The sequence below is a fragment of the Drosophila arizonae genome, chromosome 4, assembly GCF_054131065.1.
Source record: "Drosophila arizonae isolate 15081-1271.41 chromosome 4, UAZ_ARI_1.0, whole genome shotgun sequence".
In the NCBI taxonomy this organism is placed as follows: Eukaryota; Metazoa; Arthropoda; class Insecta; order Diptera; family Drosophilidae; genus Drosophila; species Drosophila arizonae.
The window spans coordinates 22,675,564-22,693,776 of NC_142924.1; the positions used below are offsets into that span (position 1 = coordinate 22,675,564).

The 18,213-nt window shown below is 39.4% G+C and overlaps 4 protein-coding genes across 8 annotated transcripts; 3 read left to right on the forward strand and 1 right to left on the reverse strand.

Moving 5' to 3' along the window:
• Positions 1 to 464: 464 nt before the first annotated feature.
• Positions 465 to 2,520, forward strand: LOC108612662 (uncharacterized). The gene is made up of 4 exons (XM_018005614.2): positions 465 to 563; positions 640 to 1,027; positions 1,098 to 1,133; positions 1,466 to 2,520. Exons 2-4 carry the CDS (start codon positions 815 to 817, stop codon positions 2,213 to 2,215), a joined length of 999 nt encoding a protein of 332 aa, XP_017861103.1. The 5' UTR covers positions 465 to 563; positions 640 to 814; the 3' UTR covers positions 2,216 to 2,520.
• Positions 2,521 to 3,436: 916 nt separating this feature from the next.
• Positions 3,437 to 4,574, forward strand: LOC108612654 (RNA demethylase ALKBH7, mitochondrial). 2 transcript variants are annotated; one of them, XM_018005605.2, is made up of 4 exons: positions 3,437 to 3,596; positions 3,662 to 3,852; positions 3,911 to 4,078; positions 4,134 to 4,574. In XM_018005605.2, exons 1-4 carry the CDS (start codon positions 3,536 to 3,538, stop codon positions 4,452 to 4,454), a joined length of 741 nt encoding a protein of 246 aa, XP_017861094.1. In that variant the 5' UTR covers positions 3,437 to 3,535; the 3' UTR covers positions 4,455 to 4,574. The 2 variants fall into 2 exon arrangements, with proteins under 2 accessions (XP_017861094.1, XP_089323135.1); XM_089467009.1 differs by having other exon boundaries at positions 3,453 to 3,600.
• Positions 4,575 to 6,857: 2,283 nt separating this feature from the next.
• Mgat4a (alpha-1,3-mannosyl-glycoprotein 4-beta-N-acetylglucosaminyltransferase a) lies at positions 6,858 to 13,196 on the reverse strand. Of its 4 annotated transcripts, none has more exons than XM_089468208.1 (5): positions 12,816 to 13,196; positions 11,370 to 11,448; positions 10,966 to 11,275; positions 10,763 to 10,812; positions 6,858 to 10,679 (listed from the first exon to the last, which is right to left on the reverse strand). In XM_089468208.1, the coding sequence occupies exon 5, from the start codon at positions 10,627 to 10,629 to the stop codon at positions 8,860 to 8,862; it is 1,770 nt and encodes a 589-aa protein (XP_089324334.1). In that variant the 5' UTR covers positions 10,630 to 10,679; positions 10,763 to 10,812; positions 10,966 to 11,275; positions 11,370 to 11,448; positions 12,816 to 13,196; the 3' UTR covers positions 6,858 to 8,859. The 4 variants fall into 4 exon arrangements, with proteins under 4 accessions (XP_089324334.1, XP_089324336.1, XP_017864123.2 ...); XM_089468210.1 differs by having other exon boundaries at positions 10,763 to 10,893; XM_018008634.2 differs by lacking the exon at positions 11,370 to 11,448.
• A 21-nt stretch (positions 13,197 to 13,217) lies between these two features.
• On the forward strand, positions 13,218 to 18,153 carry Tsen34 (tRNA splicing endonuclease subunit 34). The gene is made up of 6 exons (XM_018007069.2): positions 13,218 to 13,613; positions 13,664 to 13,750; positions 13,814 to 14,074; positions 14,131 to 14,238; positions 14,299 to 14,636; positions 18,015 to 18,153. Exons 1-5 carry the CDS (start codon positions 13,565 to 13,567, stop codon positions 14,619 to 14,621), a joined length of 828 nt encoding a protein of 275 aa, XP_017862558.1. The 5' UTR covers positions 13,218 to 13,564; the 3' UTR covers positions 14,622 to 14,636; positions 18,015 to 18,153.
• The last annotated feature ends 60 nt before the right edge of the window (positions 18,154 to 18,213 follow it).

The following is an 18,213-nucleotide window of genomic DNA, read 5'->3' on the forward strand; positions in this document are numbered from 1 at the left end:
TTCTGACTGGGATGGCAGAGCTTATTGTAAGATTTAAGTTGCTTGTTTGTGGTGTTGTCTGGTTAAAGTTTTGCTTTTGCGTTTTGTTGTTGTGGCGACGACAAAGCCTTGCGGAGATTATGCCTTGACTAGTCCAGGGGGGAAGTGGTATTGGTTAGACCCTTTTGCGGTTTCTGCGTCGCAGGCAAAACTTTGGCACTAAACGTACCGACGCTGAAAAGCCTTTAAGTTGCGTGGGATATCCCAGGAATATCTAAGGCAAAATGTATAGTTGATAAGCGGCAAGGGACCAAAATATAAAATGAAAAAAGGAAAGTATGTCGCCCTTTCTTCTGCCTCTGGCGCCCTGTGAGAAGGGGATTCCCAATTATTATTAAAATATTATCATTACTTTAATAGACTGTTGGGCTAATTAATTTAAAAGTGTAAACGATTTATTTTTCCTTCTTTCTCTACGCTGTGATTTGAAATTTACTTCAGAGAAGTAAAATAGAATAAAATCTATTATTCAATTGTAGAAAAATAATAATTAATAATAATTCCTCACTCAGATAAACAGCCAGGTGATATTATGCATAAATATATAATCGACATTTCTGCCTGAGCATTTACTTTTGTCTTTCAAATTTAACGCTCAAGATCCGCTTACTAATCGAAATCAGCAACACAGAAGCACAAGAGCGGCTCAGTGTTGGAAAACGTGTTGAACTATCGATGCCAATCAACCCTGGGCATAAATTAGCGGCAAAAGAAGCATCAAAATACACAATCAAAACATAAGTGGAATTAATGCGCTGATATTTATTTACTCCCAATGGAATCCATAAATTTTAACGATTTCTCCGTCAAGGAACGTCACGAGATAATCACGGCGTTCCTCATCAAAATGCGCAAAGCCAATTCGATGCACAGCGCCCACAGTTTCTTTCAATATTATCTCAAGCAATTTTACAAGATGCCAACCAAACTACTCGACGACATAATCTATTGCCAGCGCGCTATGAAAAACTATCTTTCCGTACATCAGGTACTCTTTGTTAGCGCACGATTTGACTCATCATAATAGATTTTCATATTGTGTCCTCTAATTTTTGCAGACAATCACAAATGTCTTTGCCGGGCAAGCAGACGCCGTAAGTTGTTATTGTTGTTGTTATACCCTGGAACAAGGTATAGAGCTTAGGATATAATAGGGTTTGAAAATAATTCTGAAACTTCGAAGACGACAGGACTGATCCTTCCATGAGACTGCATTAATCTCGAAAACTTTAAAATCTAGAGAATTAGAGATTTGATTTTTGTATATAGTCCACAGTACAATTTCTAACTTATCTACGTTATATCAATTGTACAGTATCTTTACATCGATACTCGCACTTGCTCAAGTTCCGGGGTATCTACTAACCGGTCACACCCGATTAGAACACGCCAGTTTCAAGTTCTTATGTTTTCCATTATTTTGAAGGATCCCGAGACTAAAAACAATTACCTACTCGAAATCGAAGACACTGTGCATCAGATCAATGCAGAGTGCCAATTTTTGATGATTCGTCTAGAAGAGGACATCGAGAACTTCTGCTTACCCTTCACGGAGCAACAGCTGCAGCCCAACAGCGATCTGATCAGCGAAATGGTCAGTGAAGCTATTGTCCCGTTGGTCTGCACCAAGAGCCTCTTGCCCTTCAAGCCACATACCGTCAGAGAGCGGCCCACAGAGAACCAATTGCTTCGCAAATACTTCACCATCGACGCAGACAAGAAGAACTCGTTAGGCACCAAAACGGAGGTCACAAAGCCCACAAAATCGACAACTAGCGGCAGAAAGAAAGGCGCTGTGAATGCAGTTGCTTCTGTCGCTCCCTCTGCTCGTGCTCCAGCTGCTCCCCCTGCTCGTGCTCCAGCTGCTCCCCCTGCTCGAGCTGCAGCTCCTCCGGCTGTTGCTCCGCCTAAATCAAGCAGCAAACAAGCAACAAAGACAACGCCATCTGAGGATGCCAGCAAGAGCGATGCTGTGAATGCCAGTCGCCTTCATTTGCAGGCAGCTCTGGAGCGAGCGCGCCTCAAGAAGCAGCAGGTAAACAGCGAGGCCAAAGCACAGAGTCCCAAGGAGTCGTTTCTGCAGTCCTTTGGGCTTTGCACACAGCTGGAGCACAAGCGTATGCTCCTGGCCCAGGCGCTGAGTCACAAGCGTGTTCGAAAGCCCATACAAAATTAGTTAACTCGATTACAAGTAGGATTAGAAGTACAATTATTAAGTTTGATAAAGTTTACAATGTTAGACAGTTATATCCGAAATTAAGAACTGTTAAGTACTTGACCCAAGCTTTATGCTTTAATTAATCCTAGTTAAACATCTTGAAATATGTGTTCTTATGTTAATCTATAGTAATTTTCTTAATTTATACTTGTCAGCCGATACACAACACCTAAACGTAGTTAAGCCATGGAATATTTACATTCTCTTATTTTATAATTGTGTATTAATGACGAAAAAATAAATCACATTTTATTTTGTAAGAATTCTGTTTTATAACCCTGCCGGAAGGGGAAAGTCAGAGAGAAACAACATTTCATGGCATTATTCGGGGAGAAGGTTTTCTCTTGTCTAAGACGAACAAAGCAACGTGAAAGGACAATAGCGCCTAATAGCCCGTTGATGGCGTTGCCTGAGGTGCCGGAACAGTTGAACGTACGGGCAACAGTGCTTCGCTCATTTATCATTTACACACCAACGCACGTTGGCGCACAGATGAACAATACCAGATACACAGATGCGCAGCGAGAGAGCTTTGGGTCAGGTTCCTTTCTTTCTTTTTTACTGTGGAAATATACTGCGCCTATTTGCACTATATATAGAAGCATAGACTACGCAATGTTGCAAGAAGTGTGTACCGAACTGGACCGAAGACCATTTGATACAGCCACCTATAACCTACAGCAACTTCAGCTCCAACTCCAACACCAACACCAGCCTATACCCTACCATTACATTTGCATTGATGTAATCAGCTTGTGGCCGGGTCGTCAAATTGCTTGAAAAAATGCCAAGCAACATTCCGCTGAATTGCTGTGCGGCAACAGCAGGGGAAGAGTCATCCGCCTCCAATCAACCACCCACTCAACCCTCGTCGCTTTTGTATTGCGTTATAAATTGTTTGTTTTCTTTCGTAACCCTTTTAATTTTGTGGCAGGTAAATCCGTATCACGTAAATGGAGTAATACAATAAAATAGATTGAACGGCTTTTTGTGCTGCCCAAACAATTATTGCTCACAGGTCATAAAAAAAAAAAAGAAAAACAAATTTAAGATCAAGCGATTTGTCAATATTTATTAATTAATGTATTAATTTGTACAATCAATTTATTTTGTTCGATTATTTTTTGTTTCAAATACCGATAAACGATAACTTCGTAACAACTTTGCGCGCTTGCAGCCAGGGCTGGGTAAATCGTCAATTTTGCTGTTATTGAATAACCGAACAGCTGTTCGCAGGACTTGGGCAAAGAAGTTTGTGTAACTTTCTTTTGCAAAACAATGGTTATTCAATATCGTGGCGAACTAATTCGTCAAATTTTAAGACGATGCCATCGTGCGGGTATGTATGTAGCTATTTACAAATTAAAAATGGCAAGATTTATAGATTTTATTGCTTCGAACTAGTTGCGGCAACCAAAAGCAGCGCCGGCTTAACAAGTTTTCATGGCGTCTGGCCATCAGCGGAGAGGAAAGACTTTGAGCAGGACATGCGTATCGTGCCAGATTTCATAAGCGAGGCCGAGGAGAAGCAACTGCATGAAGAAATTGAGCCATACATGAGCCGACTGCGCTATGAGTTTGATCACTGGGACGATGTGAGTATTGGCAGATAATCAAAGCACTCTTGCTATTGTTAAGCTAACTCTCGTGTAGGCGATTCATGGCTTTCGGGAGACAGAGCGCAAGAAGTGGTATCCCAAAAATCGTGAGCTCTTGGAGCGTGTGCGTGAGGTGGCGTTCAATGGCGCCATCATGCCCTACGTGCACATTTTGGATCTAGCCGCCGATGGCGTCATCAAGCCACATGTGGACAGCGTCCGCGTAAGTCTGTCGGGTCATCACCTAGGAATACCTTAATAGTATATCTCTATGATAGTACTGCGGCAACACCATCTCCGGCATCAGTTTGCTCAGCGACAGTGTGATGCGTCTGGTTCGCATAGATCCTCAGAAGTATCAGCAAAACGGTTCTAGTGATAGCGCCGAGGACACCGCGTATCGGCAGCAGCCAGCGGCGTTGCTAGAGAACAACTTCTATGCGGATCTCCTGTTGCCGCGTCGTTCGCTCTACATAATGAGCCACACAGCGCGCTATAATTTCACACATGAAATCCTCGCCAACGAGCATTCCAAGTTCCTTGGCAACCCCGTTACGAAAACACGCCGTATTTCCATCATTTGCCGCAATGAACCTTGAACATCCAATGTTAAACTGAATCAAAATTATATTGTTGATTTTATAAAAGTTTATATAAATATTTTAAGAGCTGTTTCCTTATATACAATTGTTTAAAAAAGTTGTTCGAAAACTGTCAAATTTGTTTATTTACAAGTTGCTTATTCCGATTATGGGATTATGGGGCAAGAGATTTCTTGATGTCGATATATTTGTTTGGGAATTGATGAAATCCCTTTGTCAATAAATGTCTGTGTCAATATTTTCAGCGCCCTGGCATTGTCTGATAAGCAGACATGGCGATTTGCAAATGATGCCATTCATTTTCTAGATAACTCGGCTGTGAGTTTCTTCCGGTTATGACAATCATTCATGTCTTCTTTGTGTGGCATGCTAAGGAATGGCAGGAAGCCTTTGCGCCCATTCCTCAGCCAGAAACTCTCTTTACATACGGCAAAAAGCTCGCTCTCTTTCGTTCTCTTGCGCTGTTACTTTACCAATGTCATCCACATAACTGTTAATTCAACTGCGAAGCTTAACGGATTAAATAGTAAATGCTATAGTAGTAAATAGTAATAGTAAATAGTATAAAGTAGTATAAAATAAATATAAATTTTTTTAAATAATATAAAAATAGAAATATAGATAAATATAAATAATATAATTATTACTAGAAATATAAAAATATAATATTATACAAAATAAATAAAATAAATATCAAAAAGTATAATATAGAAAAGATTAATAAAAATTTTAAAATATAAAAGTATAAATATTTTAATATAGAAAAATATATACACATAATAAAACATAATATACATAAATAATATAATATATATAAATATAAAAAAAATAAAAAACGTAATATTTAATTTTTGGATAGATCACATCTTAATAAACCTTATAAGCAACAATTGAATTACTTGAACTTAACTAACTTTTAATTGGGTTTCTAAGATTTCATTAGAAATAAGCTTGTCTCGACAAAAGATAAAATATTCAGATTGTAAAGTTCTCCTAATTATTTTGAATACATTGAAAAATTCTGATATAGTGATCTTAATCTTTTAATATGATTTAAAATGCTGCCTGGATGGTTGAAAGGACATTGTAAAGACCCACAAACTTTTTTTATTGAAAACAAAACTCTTGAAATCCACCTGAGCGTCAAGCAGCTGCAGGTGAGTCTATAAAAAGGCCATCAACAGTTAGTGCTGCGACTGCGAGCAGGCACAATGCTGAAAAGTCGCCCGATTGGGCAAGCCCCCAACTGGGGCCAGCCCCAAATCAAATGGCAGCTGAAAACTTTGTACAAATTATAAACACTTAAGCAGTTTGCAACTGGGGCGACGTTCTCAAGTGGAACCCAGCGAAAATAAAAAAGGGACAAAATATTGTCTAACTTTTGTTTGGGTCTCCGTTATTTCGGCGATTCGACTGTTATTATTATTTGCATTGCCAACCGCACTGCCATTCGGGCCGGGCCATCCACTCAGAGCAATCTCGATACTCCATTGTGAGCTCGCAAAGTTGCACAATTCAGATTTTTCTCTCTCTTGGCCATCGGAATTTCGTCTTTTTCTGCGACAGTTTTGGTTTGTTGGGATCAAAAGCCGAAACGAATGGCTAGGAAGTGGCCTAATGGCGCAGAGAAGTTGGCCCAAAGTGCTTCAGGGCATAAATGCAAATATGTTGACGCTATTTAGGCTGAATTTTAATCCGATGTTTTGTGTGAGTTTTACGAAAAATATTCATTATCATTATTTATCATGAACGGCTTACTAAAATGTTAAATGAAAATTATAAATTAGTTTATGCCAAGCTAATCAAAAGTTAAAGGAATATATTGGTTTTGTGCAGTATTTGACTATTCAATCTAGAGATTTTGAATTTGGAATATATGTATGTATACTCACTGATCTAAATTGGAAAATAAATTGTATTTATATATGGTGTAAGATGGATGTGTAAGTATATACACATTATTAATAGGTACTTTATTCTTTTAATTCAGGAGATGAATATTACTAAAACAATGAGCCTTTTAGTGATAAAAAAAAAAAAAAATATATATATATATATATATATATATATATATATATATATATATATATATATATATATATATATATATATATATATATATATATATATGTGTCTATGCCGCTTTTATAGACCTAGTTAGAAGACAGATAGATTTAATTTTATAAAATGCACAATAATGATTATATTTATTAATAAATATTTAAACTATTACATTACCTCTTACTTCCAACCTGATTAAGTTGCAGCAGTATTTTATTTATAGAGATATTATATCACTCTTACTTACTACTTCATCATAGAACCTAAAACTTTAAATGACACCTGCAAAAATATTATTGAAAATCACAAAAGAGAGAAGAAAAAACACATGGAACAGAGTTTTTGTTGAAATCTTTCTGTTTTGATTTATTAAGCTGCACACATATGTAGTTCCCGCATGCTTCAAATACATGTTCAAAGCGTGCCTTTGTTTTGAATCATTAATCTTTATTATTGGGCTTTGGAGAATTTTGTAAGGATTAAACTAAAGTTGTTAACAAACATTTAGAGACAAGAGTACATATATGATTAGCTAAGTATTTTGATAAAGTCTGTTCCGGTTGGGTCTCCTGGGAAAAGTCCACTAGAATTACAAAATTTGCATATTGAAATCGAGAGAGCTTTTCCAATCATGTGCGAAATTATTGTGGCCTTTAAAAGTACGTACATTGGACATGTATATATAAAAAAATATATAATATGTGTATATATATTTGTATATAGGATACTTAAAATGAAACAAGCAAGTATTTAACGTAACATCAGCTCCTAAAAAACGTCATATACCAAAGCAGTCTACGTTATTTGTCTGTTTGAGTTGGCATATTTGTAATGAATATCTTAAAGCACCGAAAGAATTGAATTCGATATTTGAATTGAATATGCCACTATATAACTATAACAATATATTTCTGTTATCGTTTACTCAACAGGAACCAAAGTATCAATATTTAATCTTTTCGCATTTGCTTTTTTAAACGCTATCATAAATTTGGCAATCTTTCCAATTGTTGTTACTGTATAAATTTTTAATTATTAATATAATTATTAATTATTTTGTGTAAAAAAGTATTCTCGTTTTCAATTTAGTTGACTAATCAGCAAAAAATTGTTATACATTTCAATTTAAATACTAAACATACAATATAAGAATTATAATTATTCAATTCGTTTTAGTCGTTATTTGTTCTCTTCATTGTTCGCGCAAAAATTATTAACAAATCACAGTAAAAAGCAACAATGCTAAAATGGTCGTAATGCATTTTGGTTTTCTTTTCGATTATGCTATAAGGATTATCTAATACATCATTATTAATATTTGCTTTATGGCTTCGGCAAAACGTACGCAACTGTACCTAAAATTACAATTTAATAATAGAAGATGAGAATAACAATAATTGAGAATATGCGCTAAGGATGATTTGTTCTTTCGCAGATGGATGACAGATCTGGAAATTCAAGAGCGTATTCAAAATTAAAATAAAACTCTAAAATTCAGCAGTAAATGTTAGTGGAATGTGATAATTCAAGATAGTTGCCAATAGTTCACATTGGATAACACTTAAAAATATTTAGAAAAGTACGGAAAATAACAAAAAATTAAATACAATTCGAAATAGATCGATTCAGAGCGCGCACAGTTGCGTCTTGCACAATTCATATTCATACAATGTTTGTATACTTTATGTATTATTAACACAATGAAATAATCGAAGGGGCACTTGGAGGAAATATTTTGGGTATGATAAGATTACAATTTCGAAACGTGCTTAGCAAGTTTACGGGGAATTTTGTTCGCTTCGCTCTCATAAATATGGCTCAACGTGGCGGTACTTATAGTGTATCCCGAGTATAAGACAGTTACGCATGACATTTATAGATGTTACATATTGTGGGTACAATTCGCTTACATAATATGTATATATATTTAGAGACTTTCAATGTTTGATCGAAACAGTTCACACGTCACAGATATTAGCAAAAATAATGTTAGATTCATTCTGAATGCTTTATTAGGGTTGTTTGTATTCAGTATTAGAAAAATTGATGCTTTGTCGCATTCTGAAATTCAATTCCAAATCAATAATCATTTACACGCGTGTAAACTCAGCTTTCGCTTCAGTTATAAATAGTTACAGTTAGACGTTATAAATATATACCTGGAGGTGAGTTATTTACACATTTAGATGATAGGCTTTAAAAGTAGCGCTCAAAAAATATACACACATATACACAGACAGACAAATAGATGTACACGGATTGCGGAAAAACATCAATGCTTGGGTATGTCGCCACTACAGTTATTCGGCTGCTGCTGCGGACGCCGATGGCGATGCAGCAATCAGCTGGCTGCGATGTAGCGCGGCTTGGCTGCGTTCGCCTCCAAGCTGCTGGCATTGCTGTCCATTTGCTGCAGCTCGATCTCGCTGAGCAGCGCCCAGTTCTCGCTGTCGCTGTGCACGTGCAGCCGCAGCTCCTTGAGGGGCCCGATTTTCGGGTCGAGCTGTCCCTCGGCCACGCCCAGCGCATCGAACGAGCCCACCACCAGATAGCCATCCGTTGTCGTATTGTAGGTACTCCAAACGGACGAGTTCTCGCTTAAGCTATCTGCGGGCAGCAGCTCCACGGTGGTATTGTAGAAGCGATCCGACGGGTGCTCCGAGTTGCCGCTGCGGAATAGATAGCGCCTCAGCTGCGTCGGCTGCTCGAAGATGAACTCCACCAGGTCGCCGGGCTGCGGCAGCAGACCCCAGAAGTACGTCTCGCCGCGATAGGCGCGCTTCAGCAAATAGTTCTTGTACGGCGCTATATTCGACTTGACCAGCGCGGGCGGATTGTGCGCGTGCGCATAGTAGGATGGAACCTTGCTGCCGAATTGCTTGTCCTTCAGCTTTTGTACTTTGCCCTTTAGCGAGGAGCTGGTCCCAATGTGCTGGAACAGCGACTTGCGGAAGTGCTGCCAATACCTTGCCTTCTCCAGATTGCAGTGCTTCTGGTCCTTGTCCGTGCGACACACCTTCGACTCTATGAAGTAGGTGAGCAGCCAGTCAACGGGCTTATCATTGTAAAACATTTGAAAGTACGTTATGAGGTATGGCAGCTCGGCGCTCTTAAACATTTTGCCAATGAAGCCGAGCTGGCAAAAGTCCAGCACGAACCAGTCCGGCTGATCCGGCTTGGTCAGAGCGCTCTTGATGAGCGCGAATTTCTTCATTGTGGTTATAAATTGCCGCTTTGTCAGTATATCATCCTCCAGCTGCACGTAGAAGGTGCCCTTCGAGTGGGCATAGGCCATGAGATAGGCGAAATCCAGGTTCTGCTTGCTGCGCCACTTCACGCGCTCCAAGGAGTCGTTCAGCGTGATGCGCAGCCGCTCAAAGTTTGGATAGTAGCTAGGCGCTGGCGCTATAATGTCTATAAGTCCGCTCTCCACATGCGCCTCGAAGCTGGTCTCAATCTGCTTGGCTATCAGCTGGACGGCATCCAGGTCTGTTTCGCCAATGTAGACAATGATCAGAGTCTCGTTCTGCTCCTCATCATTCATGTTCTCAATGAGATTGTGCAGCGTCGCCAGCAGATACGATTGCTTCTCGCGCCGCACCGTCGGCACGCCCAGCACGATGCTAACGTCGGAGCGGCCTTTGCTCTGGAAATACGCTGGGCGCAGGGAGCCAGCGTCGTCCAGCAGATGGGGCAGAAAGTGATAGGCGTTCGGCAGGCGTATATTCTGTGCGGGCACATAGCCACGCGTCGAGCCAGAGCCACCCGATCTGGACGCGTGGGAGGCGTTGCGCAGCAACTGCCGTGTCTCTGGACTGAGCGCATCCAGCAGGTTCGACACCGGCTGCGGCGGCGGACTCACATTGGTCACATTGCTGCCATTGTTTGTCTGCAACTGGCCCAGGTACTGGGAGAGCAGCGAGACGTCCTCCTGCCGAGCACGGTACATGGACTCCAGATATTGCAGCCGCATGTGGCACTCGGCCAGACGTTGCGTCAGCGACTGTTCGGTGGATAGTTCTGGTCCCAATACCATCAATATCACAATGCAGGGCACCAATATTAGCACCGTGGCAATCAGCATACAATTCCGTTGTCGAATCTTAAACATATTTACGTTCGCTCGATGCCCAAGTCTTCTATCATTTAGCGTCGCTTAGACTGTGCGCCGAAGAACAGAAAGAGCAGCAAGTTATAACAAATACAATCTACTGTTAGTTTGATAGATAACTTGTCTCACATACCAAAATTCAGCTGCCTTCTGGTCCAATATTGTGACTTTACACTACATTCTCTGCAAGCAGAAACAGAATTTCATTGAGGAGTGGCACTGAGATACGATAGATATCAGAAAGTAGCATGGACTAATGGAACTCTAGTGTTATGGCATACGTGGAAAAAGGCCTATTTCTCATAACAGTTGTAATTTCTAATCATTTTAGTTTACCAATTCCCATATAGCTGCTCGAGTTTCGCTGTTTGTTGTGCAACCCGTAGCCACATCGTAGCCCCAATTGAACTGTTCGCTGTCGGCGCACTAGTCCGCATTTTCGTTTCACGTTTCCTATGACTAATGCAGGCGGCAGCAGCAGTGGGCCGTGCGCCCCATCTGAGCTGGGCGGGGGCCTGGGGCGAAGGCTGAAACGTTTAACAAGTCTCCCAGGTCTCGGCTGCTATTGTTGCTGGCTTAGCCTTAGCCGTGAACGTCGCTGTTAACGTCTTTTATGGGGCAGCTGTCGTTATTCTCGCCGCACGACCTGCAAAAGCAACAAATTATATAATATACTGCTGCATCAAATACTGTACATTGTGTGTGCAAAAAAATAAACACAAAAACAAAATTCTATTTACATGGCCAAGCGCCAAGTGCTTTATATCTGTTCCTATTGTTGTTTCGCCCGTTCGATCGTCGGTGGGTTTTTCACCAGCGCTAACAAACCCAAAGAGCGAGAAAGAGAGAGAGAGAGAGAGAGAGAGGGAGAGAGAGAGAAACAAAATACAATGTGTTAGTAAATAGGCTAATACTTGTTAATGAGCTGCAAGCAAAGCTTTTGAGCACAGATACAAAGATATTCTACATATGTATACATATACTATATATATTATTGCTGATAATATGCCGAACACGGAAATCGAGAAATTGCTGTTACATTCCCTATGCAGAGTCAAACACCTTTCCAAATTTTGGCTCTATTAATCTTAATTGGTGATTCCATCCGAAATTCACAAATGTTTCCATACAGAAAAATTAATTCAGAACGCAATAATAGTAGTTAATAAGAAATCTAAATAAACATGGAACAAGTTTTAAGTCCAATACTAATAAGTGGACTAAAAGAAAGTTTCTAAAAATTTATAAATTAATAATGTAAACAAAATAATCAATAAGTAAATAGTAAAATGGTTTTATATCCGTCTTAATTTTCATATTTTTCTAATATGGGATTTATAGGAATGTTCTCAACTATATTTCTGTTTCTATAGAGGGAATGGAATCTTCAGTAGTAAATAACGTTTTTATCTAAACAGAGTATAAAATAAGTTACATTTCGCTAATAATCCATCAAAACTGTTTTCACTTTTCTCAAAAGATTTCTTAATTTGTGAATAATTTCTCATTATTTTAATAATATAATATTCCCATTGAAAATGGGAAATCAGGGTATAATGGTTTTGTGGAAAAGTATGTTTTATTTTGTTTCTAAAGAGACTATCAAATAAATTCACCGTCAATCCATTTTATCAAGTCAAAGTTAACTATTATTGACATTAGTTGTTGTTTTATTTATTTTTTCATTTACATATACATATGCATATTTTTATTTTTCAAGAGAACTGTTAAATTTCTCTACGATTTCTCGGAATGTTCTTTTATATACAAACATTCTTCTTTAATTCCGGGAAAGATATCTAGCTTTGTAATAGAATAGAGCCAGAACCGCCTAAATTATGTTGATGAGTTCTTATGATGTTCCAATGCATATCGAATAATTAAACGGAAAAAATAAAACAAGAACGGGTCAATCTATCTGCTATTAGGTTTATTACAAATTATTTGAAGCAACGACGTGTGAGGGGGAACGTGTAAGCATTAACAGTTATGACATTGCTGATAAGTAAACAATAGCCACAAGTAAACATTAATAAATAAACATTAGTAAAGGTACTCCCACAGGGTGCTAATCCCACACCCAACACGCACGCACGCACACACACACATACACACACACACAAACGAATTTCGAGGCATGTCCCGCGCGGCCCTTTGCACTCTGCTCCCTGCCCCCTAATACTTACGGCACGAAATGTTTTGTTAATTGTGGCCCCACGAATAACGCACAATCAGTGCGCAATTTACGCAATTTGTGTTTAACGACTCGCCAACTGTGGTGTGCTAATAGGAACTGATTGAGTGAAGAAACAAAACGCAAATGTTCAATTTGTCAGTTTTGTGGGTGGTGTCTTCGTCTTCGTATTGCTAAATTGATGGCATACGGTTTGCAAATTCGCACACACTCGCTTAACATATGGCTACATTTTTGTTGCAGTTGCTCAGTTGATTATGTACATGTGGTTTGGTAATAATTGCGACACTCGCGGTATTATAATGCATTAGTTGACGAAATTAACAAAACGCTTCTGAGATAATAACAACAATAAAACTGGCATTCAATTTCTCAGTGCTGGCAAATGCGACAAAACAGAGCGGCCAGTGTTGCTTAGATGAACTGGTTCCGCTGAAGCTGTCGATAGATGTTATCGCTGTCTGCAGAAATTGTTCTTTGAAACCAATAATCAGCTGTTAAGTTCAAATTTAGATCCCAAAAATGTATTTATTTATTAAAAATACTTTTGAAAACAAGAATTTTATTTACATTTTTAATAAAATATGTTTGACAAATTTACAATAAAATGCATATATTTATTTATCGCTGAGCTGACATCGTGTATAGTTCCAGAGCGTAAACTCATGCTGTTAATAACATTTCTGTAATATGTTAAGTTTGGCATTTTTGTTCTTTAAAAAAACGGGAAAATAAAACAAAATGTATTTAACTTTGTTAAATGGCACCGGTTACGTTTTCGATGTAGATGGTAAGTTAAGTGACCGGTAATCGAATCAGTAATAATCTTTATTGTATTAGATTACATGGAGCTACGCATCAAACACCGCATTGTGGGCGCTCTTGTGGGCACGGCCAACAGCAAAGGTTGGAGCTCCAGTGAAGCAGGTAGCTGAGAAAGAACATGGTTAATTGGAATCAATTGCTATAACTCTATTCATAAACTTTCAGCTCTTCCCGTAGAGCTAACCAAATGCGAGACGCAGCTGCTCATAGATGAAGGCTTGGCCATTCTGGTCAGCAAAGCCGCAAGCTTAATGAAATCTCCAACTCCAGAAATATTGCAGGAATATCAAGAAGATTTCGCGGCCCGCTTAAAAGCGCAAGCTGATTCCTTGAAGGCGGAAAAGCTGCGGGAAACCGAACGCCATGTGGAGAAAATCCTCAGCGGCAAGCGCAACAAGTTGTTAAAGCAGGGAAAATCGGATGAGGGTAAGCATCAGGATAAATGTTAATATCTCTATACAAAGGAATGTCTTCTCTAACAGCTGCTGCACTAACTTCCCAGAGCGTGATCCAAGAAGTTGCAAATAATTTCGAATTCGATCATCAAAATGCGCTCGTAGAGCTGCCTTGTCCGCATCTGGCTAAGCACAGTGGGTGAAATCGAAAAACTATTATCTTCATTATAACTAAATATTAATTTCTCTTTAAAGCTGCCCAACTATGGACTGAGCCGATTTGCGACCGCGACTCGCTCAAATACCGGGTTTTTCGTGATCTTTGGGGCCGTGGCAAGTTCGTCACTTGTGGCGATGCCTTTGGCGCCGACTTCTTAATATATCCCGGGGATCCCATGCTCTACCACGCCTCCCACATTGTCATCATTCAGTCAACACCTGCAATACGTCCCCTGGAGCTGATTTCCAAGGTCCGCTTGTCAGTCATTGTCAATAAGAGCTGTGTGTTTGCCTATGAGGCAGCTGATGGAAAGACCATCGTCTACCAAACAGTCGCCTGGTGCAATCCTAGCAAATAGGTAATCAATCTACAGGTGAGTCAGAAATACCCAAGAAATTGTGCACTATATAACACTTTTTGCTATCTGTAAATTTTGCAATGATTCATAGATATTCAAGTTAAATTGATTAGAAATTAACTAAAGACTAATAGTAATAGAGCACTACTAATAGGGTACTATGAATCCTAAAATTAATACTTTGTACTGTGGTACATAGAGGTACATAAAATTAATGAGGAATTTACTTCAAAATTTTTACAATTTTAGGAGTTTATGTTATTAATAAAAGTACAAACATTTAAACAGTACTTTTTATTACATGATATAAGTAATAAACAAATGATTTATTTTTATCAAATTTTGTATTTAAAACGAAAGATCAAAATTAAAAGAAGCATTACAATAAAATAGTTCACATTAAGCTGACACCACTTAGAGTTTGTAAAAAGAATTATTTGATGTTTCTTATATAGGTTTATAATTATTAGTTAAGATTACTTTGCAAGCCCGTTATTTTTTACCAATTGAGCCTACGGTTGTTGTAATGTTACAAGACTTTCGTATTGTGGAATGAAATACAATAACAGAGAGTTGCGTGGATTTTGACTCTTCCGTCTCTCCAAATGCCTCAGTGAGCGCCCTGTCTGTCGGTACGTGTGTGTGTGTGTTTGTCGCTGAGTGCGCACTCAAACTCACACATACATATGCAGGCAGAATAGTATTGTGGGAAAGCAAAATAATGAAGCAAAAAAAAAAAAGTCTTGGATAGTGTTTGGTCTGCTTTTGAAAATTTCTTGGAGTACGCGCGGCCGACGCGACGCTAGCCTCTCCTCTCAACTGTGTCAAACCTCTCAGCATTGTATCTCGGCAGTTGCAGCCGCAGAAAAGAACAAAGCAGAGCGGGAGAGGGAATCTGCTGCCGCTGCCGCTGACGCCGCCGTCACTCTGCAGCAGTCACAGGTTAAATTTGTATGGCAAAATGAGTTTATTATTGCGGCGACATTCACAACGTGGAGATGCTTTGTTCCGTTGCGGAAAACTAATTTTGTATTACTAAATAGGAATAGAAATAATTATGTGAATATTGGTACTAAAATGAAATTTTTGCTAATGCCGAAATCAATGCATTCGAAATTCAAAAGTGTGAAAAAGCAAAGTATTTAGCACATATGTACTCATACATGCATATGTGTGTATGTACATACATGTGCACATAATTATTTATACGCATACTAATGCATGTCGAAATTAACGTACAAATATCTATACATATGTATACATATGTATGTGTGTATGTTCATTGGTATTTCATATCTGTTTGTCTCTGCGCTTTAAACAAATTTTAGCATGTTTTCGTTTTTTAAATAGACTTCGACTACTGAAACAAGAACAAACACAATGATAACATTGCCAACGGGGTGTGCTGCGGCAGAGAGGAGGTCGCTGCGAGGCCGAGCAATGTCGCCGCGCCGTTCGAATTTCAGACAAGCAGGCAGTCAGCAGCTCGCACAGTGGGACAGAAATGATTTCATTGTAGTTCACTACACACACTAAAAGTTCGATGCAGCTTGTTAGCATTGCGGCCTACTGTCTGTTGCTGCTCGCTATGTTTCTCTCACCACCCTCACCCACCCGACTACTCTCGTTCAGCACTACCAGCTTCGATATGCGCTCACTGCTTTAATGCTGATTGGATTTTTAAAACGGCGTTAACATTTCTCGTGTCCAGCTGAAGCAGCAGCAGCGGCAGCAGCATCAGCATCAAAATCAAAACAGAGAAAATTTGTAATCTTGCGTCGTATTTTTTTTCGGCTCTACTCACATGCTGCTCACTAAATTAATACTTCTCAGAGTATTGGACGCACCATGGATAGAACTCTCCCTGGTATTTTCTCTCTCCCCGCTGGCAGCGAGTCCGCAACAACGCGTTGCTCGTTTCTGCTCTTAAGCGGGACTTGATCTGCATAAAATTAGGGTCGAGCTGTCTTTGGGAGTGTGTCACAGAAACAGGTGATTGCCTGAAACTGGCGCTCAAAGAGTATCTGAATTTCGTAAGAGCGAACCGGCATCTGTCAGGATCTTTCGATTATGGAATATTTAAAGCCATTCATCAATATTTATCTAAATAACGATCGATCACACAATTAATATTACCTCTACCTTATTAAAAAAAAAAAAAAAAATCAATAAAAATATTTAAAAATACATTATTAAAAAAAATTTTTTTGAAAACTGAATTTATCGTATCTTTTATTTTGGGTAAACTGAAATGCTCTTTCATTGGTATTTCACTTAAATTTATTTACATCTGGTAACGCTGCTCGTCAACTGTACTTTCAAGAGCGCGCACTGCCAGCCATCTCTCTCACTCTCACGCGCTCACCGCAGCAACAGTGTCACCCACACACATGCATGCGAGCACACACATAGATACATTCATTCTCATAAGCCTACACAAACACAAACATGCGAGAAACCACCACCAAAAAGCGGTTCAGCGCGCATGATCAGAAATTTTCTCCGTATAGAGACTAAAACTCGTCATACAACACGACCGCGCCGCGCTGGCAGAACGTAATTCGATCGAATACTCAGTCTCAGTTCGAGTTATTCAACGCTGGCGAGCAGCAGCAGCAAAAAAGAAAATCAAGAGCCAAAGCCACCAGCCGTGAGCGGCGGTCAAGAAGGGAAAGCAAACCGAGTATAAAATAGCAGCAAGCAGATTTTTCTTTGCGCTCCGGTGAGAAGATAATTTCAACATGCATAAAATTGCTCGCTCCGGGAGCGACGGCGTGTAAACAAACAGAATAACAACACAAAAGTGAATGAAATTGTAGTTATAAAACAAATGCTGAGGCAAAAGCAAAATGCGTGGCGTTAACTGTACAAAGACCAAAAAAAAAAAAAAAAGATAGAAAAAAGAAACTAAGAACATAAGCAAAATATGAATATGTATTTCTGGGCGTGTCTGAATAATGCTAAAGTGATAATCGCGCGCTTTTTTCCAACTTGTTTTATTCTATTAACAAATGTAAAATGTTGCCTGTTCGTGTTAGTTGTGTGTTTTTTTTCCAAGTCTAAAGTCATGCAGTTCCATACGTTCAATCGTTCGTCCGTCCGTTCATCGGTCTGTGGGGGGGCGGGCAGGCGGCCCACATTTCATATACGAGCTGTAAAACTTGCTCTCTGGTTGTCTCGCTCTCGCGTGCTCAGCAATCTTAGGAGAGGGAGCGACGGGTGCGCATGGAGCTCATGCGCCACTGAGGCCCTTCCCCCACCAAAACACACACACATACACACACGCTCTGAAACATTTGTATATAAAAAGTTTTTCTCGCGAGAGAGCGAGAGCACATGAGTTGTTTGTCTTCCATCTGCTTATGCTCTTTACTCTTTTTTTGTTTTTTGTAGGGGGCAACGATAAGAAGCAGCGCGCCATTCAGTCGTTGTGAAAGCTCGTGAACGTGGAGCAGTTGAGCAGTTGAGCAGTGGAGCAGCAGCATCAACTATTTGACGCTGCCATTTAGATGAAATTTCTTGTTAGAACGTTGCAAGAATAACAGCCTCGTCGTGTTAGCCACAAACAGCAATCAATATAACTACAACGCTG

Coding starts and splice junctions, on each gene's coding strand:
- LOC108612662 (XM_018005614.2), top strand. CDS start 815: ATGGAATCCATAAATTTTAACGATTTCTCCGTCAAGGAACGTCACGAG. Junction 1,028..1,097: donor ACTATCTTTCCGTACATCAG/GTACTCTTTGTT, acceptor TAATTTTTGCAG/ACAATCACAAATGTCTTTGC. Junction 1,134..1,465: donor TTGCCGGGCAAGCAGACGCC/GTAAGTTGTTAT, acceptor ATTATTTTGAAG/GATCCCGAGACTAAAAACAA.
- LOC108612654 (XM_018005605.2), top strand. CDS start 3,536: ATGGTTATTCAATATCGTGGCGAACTAATTCGTCAAATTTTAAGACGA. Junction 3,853..3,910: donor AGTTTGATCACTGGGACGAT/GTGAGTATTGGC, acceptor ACTCTCGTGTAG/GCGATTCATGGCTTTCGGGA. Junction 4,079..4,133: donor CACATGTGGACAGCGTCCGC/GTAAGTCTGTCG, acceptor TCTCTATGATAG/TACTGCGGCAACACCATCTC.
- Mgat4a (XM_018008634.2), bottom strand. CDS start 10,629: ATGTTTAAGATTCGACAACGGAATTGTATGCTGATTGCCACGGTGCTA.
- Tsen34 (XM_018007069.2), top strand. CDS start 13,565: ATGTATTTAACTTTGTTAAATGGCACCGGTTACGTTTTCGATGTAGAT. Junction 13,614..13,663: donor TTACGTTTTCGATGTAGATG/GTAAGTTAAGTG, acceptor TTATTGTATTAG/ATTACATGGAGCTACGCATC. Junction 13,751..13,813: donor TTGGAGCTCCAGTGAAGCAG/GTAGCTGAGAAA, acceptor ATAAACTTTCAG/CTCTTCCCGTAGAGCTAACC.